Source organism: Teleopsis dalmanni, chromosome 2, assembly GCF_002237135.1.
Source record: "Teleopsis dalmanni isolate 2A chromosome 2, ASM223713v2, whole genome shotgun sequence".
In the NCBI taxonomy this organism is placed as follows: Eukaryota; Metazoa; Arthropoda; class Insecta; order Diptera; family Diopsidae; genus Teleopsis; species Teleopsis dalmanni.
The window spans coordinates 193,940,291-193,949,615 of NC_051847.1; the positions used below are offsets into that span (position 1 = coordinate 193,940,291).

The window sequence follows — 9,325 nt, forward strand, 5'->3', positions numbered from 1 at the left end:
ATGGTCCAGAGTTTTGATCTACTTGAAGCCAGTACCCCATTTCTTTCGTATATTACTGTATTTATTTATCAGCACCAAGACTTTTGATCCAATGTGAAGAATAAATTTGTTGCACGAATGATTGCATATTCAGGAAAGTATAGTATTCTATTTTTTTTTCTTTAACCGATCGTGTAGCAGTGGAAATTAAGGACATAATTTCTAAACAAATTTTAATTATGCTTGCATCAAGTATCCGGAGTAATCTCGCAGTTTTAAATCTATTATGTAAACATTTCATTACAATTTGGGGTTCTACTCAGAGAGATATATTTTTAATATTATACTAAACAACATATTAAATTCGATGTATATGCGATACAATGTGTTTTTGGTATAAATAATTTCATTGTAATAAATATAATTAACATAGTTGTTAATGATTTTTAATTCAATGTATAAATATGATACAATTATTATAATCTCTAAAATCAAGGAGTATTTCTAATTTTCCAAACTTGCTGCTAATCTTTGTTAAAAGAAAATTATCGATATATTTTTGATATGCTACAATATAATTAGTTATCGAGTATTTATATTTCTGCGTTCTCCATCTGCTGCCGGTCTGCGAACATTAAAACATCGGTCATTCTTACAGGAGCCTGACAGGTTGGTGTTTTTTTATTAATAATATGTCTTTAATTTTGTTTAAAGATATTTAGATATTCATAACTATTTTGTGATCTTAATGATTTTTTTAAAAATATTTTAACAAAATGTAAATATGACAATTGACATTTTAATTAGTGTTACAAGGTTAGTTCCGATTTTATCTCGGAATAAGTGCTGTTTACTAAATTAATGATAAAATAAATAATTTAAAAAACTTTTAATTGTTATATAAATTAGTTACTAGTTTTTTTGAATAAATAACTAATACAGAAAGCTTTTGCTAAAAAGTTAATCAAACTATTTTCAAGGTTGCGGAGATTAGAAAAAAAGGTCTAAACTTATAATTTTATAGAGCAATTTTTGTTTCACTTCTGAAAACACACATAACTCTACATGGTGAATAATATATTTAAAGAGTTATTTTACTATAATTTAGTAATTGTTATTTTATATTATTCTCTATATCTATATATTTCCAGCCACATTGCCGTCTGACAAGAACAGAACTCTCTAGTAAATTCCAGAATATAGAACATTTCCTTCTCTCTCCTTTTTTGATAAGGTGAAAGGAAAGACGACAATGCACAGGAGAAATACCAGTAAAGAAAAACGGCAATTTGTCTGTTATTTCTTTCTCTCTCTTTCTCTCCCTTTCATAAACGATTGATAACTATTGTGAGAGAAGATTAGAGAGAGGGACATATTTTTGCTCTTATGTTGTTTTGTTTTGAACTTTCGCAATATATTAAATTTTTTTTTTAAATTTAAATATAATAAAATTTTAGATTGTATGAGTTGGTAACATTTTTTTTCAAAAAAAATTCTGTATCACTTTTGGGTTGGATTTTGTAAATGAGTTAATTTTCAGTTTTTCAAGCATTTAGAGAAGCTTACCTTTACGCTTTGAATCTGAAGAATTTTAAATATGTATGCCTCTCTTGCTTTGCATTTCCTATTAAGTCTAGAAATTTGATAAAGCATTATTATTTTGAAGCGATACTTGGTATCTCTTTAAGGTCTGTTTATATATTTTTTTTAAAGAATCTCTACAATTAATATTTAATTTCTTGTTAAAAATATAAGTATGTATTATTTATAGAACAGTTACTACTTCTTAGTTATATGGGAACTAAAGAAACAGATTAAAAGTATAAAAATTTTATGTAAAGTCTCAGTTGTCCAATTTTTGCTTGGAAATCATTTATCTTGAATATTGTATTTACCAAATTTTTTGAAGGACACGGTATGGCCTAAATTGTAATCCAAGTTATTTTTTTAACACAAATTTATATGATATAATTATATTTGAAGTGCCCTTATCAGACGATATAAAGTTAATACTAATATTTATTTTATTTTCATATCAGTTACGATAATAAATAGTTTTAAATTAAAATAACGTCATAAATACTTCATTATTATATGTACAATATTATGTCGATTATTATTATGAAATAATTTAAATTGGAAATTTTTATACGCTTTTGTTACAGTAATAATAAAATAAAAAAATTTATAAAAACTATCTATGATGACTGATCCGATGGAAATATTGCATCTTGCTTTAGAGTGTGAACACTCTGGTGAACCTGAGGAATCCATTCCTCTTTATCAAAAGGCAATTGATTTGTTTATTTCAGAAATGGAAAAGCAATCAACTCTGGCACAGCAGAATTTGTACTTTAATTTCATACTTAAATACATTGACAGGATTGAAGAAATCAAGAAAAAATTATCCAAAAAAAATAATGCAAAAAATCCGCAAGAAAATACTGCAGCTGAAAAGAATGTTGGCGTTGGGATAACTTATAATGATACTGTAGATGCATTAGAAATGTCAATTAACACAGAAGAAGAAGTCTCACTTGACACAGAAGAAGACATTACTGCCTCAGATGAAAGTTCAAATTCTTACTATTACTTGAATTCATCGGGAAGCGACACGTCTATTAATTCCGATCATGTTTCGTCAAACTAACTTATTTAAAATTTCTTTTCTGAGTTCAGAATAAATTAAAGTTTCTATGAAAAATCTATTATCTACTTAAATTAAGTACAAAAAACAATAAAATTGTAATGTAAAATATAATTTTATTATATTAAATACAAAGTAAATAAATAAATAAGCAGAACTTATGAATTATTTTTCCAGTCAAAGAAGTGATATATGTTTTGTAGAATAGCGAATCATTAATATTTTATAGTTAAAGATTGTATATATAATATATATACCATAAATACATGGTTTAATGTTATATCAATGTTCTGTGATATTTTTTGAGTTTTGGTAAATTCTGAATAAATTTTCATTTCATTACATTGTTATAATATTTATGGTATAGTATACTATGCATAAAGCCACGTGCATATAATTCAATAATGTCGGGAATAATACCATTTCTATTAGATTTTACAAAACCTATTAAGTAGTCTCTAATTATCATTAAGCAACATCCTTTTGCTTCTACTAAATTTAACAGCAATCGAAGCCGTTTTAGGTTTTTGCACCTATCGAGTATCGCAAAATTAGTTCTGGCTTTCAAAACAACAGTATAATAAAGGAGAGATTAATAGTTTATCATAAAATAAGAATTGTTAACTAAATTTTTGCTTATTTAGTGAATAATGTACCTAAGTACGACATCACAAGATAAGTCCTCTAAAGAAATCCTCAGAGATCTTTGAGGAGAAGACATGAGGAATTACATTAAAAAATAAAACAAAAAGGAAATTAAATGGATTGAAATCCATTTATCTATCCGATGAAAAAACTGATCGGATAGAGTTTCTATTTTAAGAATTTTGTTATGATCATATGATACTTGATGAAAAATAAATTCATAATCGCATATAGTAAAGAAATATAGTCACGGCTAGACATATGTAATTCCTTTAAACTTTATAATCTCTGTACAAATAAAGGACACAAATTGGTTCAGAAAATAATATAAAATTTCAAAAGTCCAAAATTCTGTTAAAAAAATATCGAAACTAATAATGATCTGATTGTCTAATGTTAAGACTATACGGACGGTATATACTTCGAAACTTTCTCCGTCAAAGTATCTTAGTTTTTATCAGGTGATGAAACATATGGAATATATGGAACCAAACTGTCTTTAACCTTGAAAAACTATGTATTTTATTTTGAAATTTCTTTTTTCAAATCATCTTTTACGCATGTGCATGGAAGTTATTGTGTAATCCTACCATATGCTATTCAATTTTCAACATGTACTCTTAAAATTTACTAACATAACTACTAGATTTCAAACATTATGGAAGCGACTTTTATGGATATTCGGTCCACTAAATTTTCTTATTATGTTGAGGCTAGTTGGGTTAGTGCACTTCAGCACTTTTACTCTCTATTAACTGCGAGGTTTCATCATAAACCCTCTCTACACCATCACTGGATTATTATTTATTACTACATCAGACTAAGCAATACCTGACCTTATATCTGCATATCTTCCCCAGGAGCCTGTTACCATTCTGAGATTCGATAGCGCAGTGTTGGTAAGCCTGCCTTTATGTATTTTTTGATCGAATCAATCTTGAGGTCACTGAGTATGTCATTCGTTCTAATATACCATGGTACCTTGAAAAGTCTTCTCAGCGCCTGGCTTTGTGCAACTTGTTTGTTATAAGGGTATTTTGCATAACTTTGGATGGGACAGGCTATCCAACTAGAAGAATAGCTGTCGTATTCAAATTTTTTAAGACAAAAGAAATTATTTTGCAGTAATTCAATTACGCATTATTTAAATTTCTTTCTGTAACCTAATGACATGATGAAATGCACTTAATTTATTCTATCAAATTTGCCTTGAATTAACTCTTATTTTATTTTTTTTTTTTAAACATCAAAAAAAAATTTTTACTAGTTATGAACTAGTCAGATATTTGCTTACAGAAAAATAGTTCTATTTCATAGTTTTGAGTTTCAAAATCAAGTGAAGAGAAAAACGTTAAATTAATTTTGACCAAGAAATTCAATACATTATTCAATTTAATATATTTATTGTGGAGCGTTTGTAAGTAGCAATTTTAAATTTGATATCAAATATTTTTACTTGGGAAATAACTAAAACAGTATTAGGAAGACCACAAAGTGAAATGTATCTAAACTTAAAAATTAACAAAACGTAGGAAATATACAGAAAAAACACTTTTTTCTATTTGTGAATATTCGTTATCTGATACTCCCGGTGACATTTTGTTTTGTTTGGTAAATATTAATATTTATTTCAGATATTTTTTCTTTTACTGTCATACTCGGCTTCCGTGAAAGCAACACCGAAAGCCAAATACAAAAATAAATTTGAACACAATTTTAATGCAATCTAAACAAAACTAGCAATCCTCCGCGTTCCTGCAACGCACCTTAGAGTTACTGATGCTTAGGAATATAAATAAAGTAGACTTTACTTGACCAACAGCTCGAGTCACCATAGTAAAACCTCAGCTGGGGAAAATTTCAGAGATTTTATTTAGAATCCTTGTTTAAGTGTTGCTAAGTGGATATTCAAGTGTTGTTAAAAACACTTCGGTTGAAATTTAATATTTCAGTACAAAGAGGGCAGTATCCTTACCATATATTAAAAATAAAATTTATTCAATAGAAACAAACAATTTTAAATACACGAATGAATTCTATTTATACAAAATTAACTTCTTTTGATTTTTTAAAATTTACTTCTTCGGGCAAATATTTTTTCTATATAAAATTACATCTTTTTTTTGAGTAGTTCTAACTTAATGTACTCAAATTTCTATATCAAAACTGTTGAATTAATATTTACCATGCCAGGTTAAACAAAGATACTAGTCTTAAGACTAGAATTAGGCATTTTATGACTTATTTGGTCAAATAAGATACAAAGCGTACAAGTTAACTGCTTTAACTTAAGTATAAGCTACATAGCACTAAGGAATCGATCTTTCCAGGTCATTGTGAATTACGAGAAAGATGTGTAATGAGTTTTGGTGTATCTTATAATGACATTTGTCATAGCTGTGACTTAGCTGATGAGAAGAAGCTCTCTCTCTCTGTCTTATGTGTCATCATTTCCATTTAGTAAAAGATTTAATATCTTTCAAACCTATCTACCTTTTCGGTAAAGAAAGCTTTACTGATCTAATAGCGCTCTCAGCTTCAAAATGAAGAACGTTGCCATTTATAGACTTGTCTGTTTGAATCACTTTCAGTTTAAAAGTGCAGTTGTGCATACTTATTTTGCTGGACCTCTTGACCTAGCGTGTATTAACTTTCTGTCCATAGGTATAACAAGAGGCTTGTTTTGTACTGAAGTACTTAATTTAACCAAACCATGTGTTATACTATTTAAAATTTAAACATCTATTTAAAACATAATCCCAACAAAACTAATTCTTAACGTAAGTGATTTTGTGCTAGCGTTCGAAATTTATTCCAGCTGAGATTAAATAATTTCATTTTGGTCGGTACCAGGTGATGGATGACCTGGCAATGTACTATTTTTTCACATTTACACTATAAACCAGTGAATGTAAAATAAAGCAAACACTATAATATTCGAAACACATTAAGTATTTGAGTTCATGAACGCACACAAAAACAGTACACTAAAAATAAAATCCGCATATTCCAAACACTAAAAAAGAGTACTGTTTCCGACATTTCACATAAAATGTTAAGTGGTAGTGGAGGTAGTGAAATAATGATCCTTAAACGAACGTAGTGAAATTTTGTAACAACCTTTTTACTTACAAAATGAACTTTTTAGTGTGCATAAAAAGATCAGTAAAGTATTTTAGTGTTCGTTAAGAAAACGTTTTGTAGTTTCGTAGGAAGAAAATTATTTTGGTGTTTGTGTGTACTGTTAAATAAAAATATTAAATATGCATTTATTGAGAATTTATATTGAATTAAGTGAAGTATTGCAAAGATATGATACTTTGTGCTAAATTAGTGATTTGTATTTATAATAACAATAAGCAAAAAAATATATTTTACTAAATATTTTAATTAAATATTTTAATATTAATTAGTGTTTTTTAATAGAAATACAAAACATACTATGTTTGATTCTGAACAGTTTATTTGCGTTGACTATTGTAAGCAAATGTGGCCAGTCAGATATTCGATAAAATAAATAGGTCAAAATATTATGCTTTTGCATCTCACAGTTTAAGTATCTTATTTCAATTATATCAAATATATTGTGCAATTTATGAAACAAAGATAATAGCAAATTATGCAATTCAAAATTTACTCTTTTCATAATAAATTCTAAATGATTAAAAATAATTATTATCAAGATAATCATATTGTAATATTGTAACTTATCATGTAAATGATTTGCATTCGAAATGTAACTCCATCAACAAAAATTTATTACAAATACTAAATACTCATGTGGCATATTAAGGCTAAATATAAAATTATTATTTCTCATTTATTTATTTATTACAATATTTGTATCATTTTCATAAATACAAATATAAACTTTAACATTTTATCTATAATACCAATATCAAAAATATAGTACATATAAATTATACATTATATATTCTTATTGATTTCATCTCTTATTGATATTGATTTAAACCAAAAATTATTAATTGAGCTATAGATTTAAACTTAAATTTTATATTCAACAATAGAGAATACTATTGAAATTTAAAAGCTTGTAAAAATTAAAAATTTATGAGAAAATCAAATTTAACATTTCTTCTCTTATATGTGGGAAGGATGAAAATTCAATTCCCAACAGCAAATTTTCATTGTCTTAAGTAAAATTATGCCTGTAAACCATAAAAGTATGTTTTGCATAAGCAAAGTACAGTAAATGCCAGAGAAGTTCATTGAAGAAGTATCTCAACAACGCTCAACAACTTAATCGTACATAATCTACTTTAAATTTTACTCAGTCTTTAAAGCTTTTACAAAATAAGCTAGTTAAGATATTGCCTAAAGGTTAGCAGTTAGTACTTCAAGGAATTACGTTTTTTTTTTAATTAAAATCTATTTAAAAGCATAAAACACTTGTGTTAGCACGTATCTAAGCATTGCATAATACTTTTAAATCAGAAAAGATAAATTCATAACTCATTTATACGAGGGGTATACGAAAAGTTTTGTTTCCATATAAATATGAAAATGCTGGGTCGACATAGCTAAAAATGTAATTTTGAAAATGATGTGAGTTTTTTATATTAACATTATTTTTAATAATTCTTTTCTACGGTAGAGAAATTTGAGTAAGAAATTGAGTTCCTTACTTGAAATGTGATTGTACAAGCTTAGTTTATGATGACTTTTTTGAGTTGGTTGGTTGGTTGCAGTGACAGGCCTTTAGATAACTTCCATGTATCTCAATTAGCGATTTTTCGCCGTTTTGCTACCACATTCCTCGCAAGAACCATAGTATTGAGAAGATACTAAATCCATTTCGTCGAATTTAGGTAATTTAATAGGTCTTTCGTTTTTACCGATGAACACCCTGATAAACTATCAAAGAAGTATCTTCCTAAGAACCTAAATCTTCGAGACGGTAAAGCCGGGCATTTACAGATAAAATATATTATGGTTTCTTTCTCCTGCCGGTTTTGACAACTGCAGTGTGGGTTATGGGGAATGCGCGGTTTTTCTGCGTGTGTCCCTACTCACCAATGATCAGTAAGAACCGCAGTAAGGCTTGCAGTGTTGACACGGTTTCTTTTGATGAGTTCCGAGGATTTATTTTTATTATAGGTTCCATGTTAACCTGGAAGTTGCACATGACTTAAGTGCTTAAGTACTTTCTTGAGTAGTCAAAGAAATATTGCTTTCATTCGATTGTTTAGCGAATGAAAAACAATATTCATTCATATTCAATCAAGATCTTTATGTTCTGTACATAACATAACTGGTTACCGTTTATGTCGATGGTGAAGACCAGTTAACTCCTTAGATCAGAGAATAATCAGAAAGGGCTGTGCTATTTTTTGCGATTATTATTCTTTCCTTGTTGATTGATTGAATATTTTAGAAAGTGTTGAACGAATTTAACATGATTTCGAAAAAATTTCATTATCTGCAGCAGAAAAAGAATTGAGTTTCATTAAGTATATATCTCATTTTTCGGCAATCTCTATTACTAAAACTTACCTATAACAATGGTAACTGATTGACAATCCAATTTATAAACCAGCTTTAAAATCAGCATGAATAACAGATTTCCATATCTCTGTTTATTTGTATTTCTGTATAATTGTCTATCTGTCTACTTGATTGTCCATTTGACTATTTTTCTATTTTGACTGTGTTTGTATCGAAGTTGTGCAGGCTATCAGTTTCAGAGACAACGGAATTACATTCTTGGTATATACTTATGTAGATATGTGTATGTGTGATTATTATTAAAATGTATAATCATACATTCATGACAATTATTGAAATAAATAATTAAAATTTGTTTCCATTCACAATTACAGGAAAAATCAAAGTTTAAATAATATATGTAAACGCACAGGAACTTTTTCGCTTTTTTATTCCTAATGTTTTTAAAGAACGAAGAAACTTTTTATTACAATTTTTATACACAGATCTTCCGATTCATAAACTTTTTAAAAATTTTATAACTGAAGTTGAAGAAAATATTAAAGGATATAAAAACCAGGATAATTAAATTGAATATGTATGCGTGCT

The 9,325-nt window shown here is 27.6% G+C and overlaps 1 protein-coding gene across 1 annotated transcript; it reads left to right on the plus strand.

Moving 5' to 3' along the window:
• Positions 1-451: 451 nt before the first annotated feature.
• Positions 452-2,711, plus strand: LOC119683355. Its single transcript, XM_038097011.1, has 2 exons — positions 452-648; positions 2,145-2,711. Exon 2 carries the CDS (start codon positions 2,180-2,182, stop codon positions 2,627-2,629), a length of 450 nt encoding a protein of 149 aa, XP_037952939.1. The 5' UTR covers positions 452-648; positions 2,145-2,179; the 3' UTR covers positions 2,630-2,711.
• Positions 2,712-9,325: the final 6,614 nt, after the last annotated feature.

Bases quoted from the DNA above. Each gene is read 5' to 3' on its own strand.
- LOC119683355 (XM_038097011.1), top strand. From the start codon at position 2,180: ATGATGACTGATCCGATGGAAATATTGCATCTTGCTTTAGAGTGTGAA.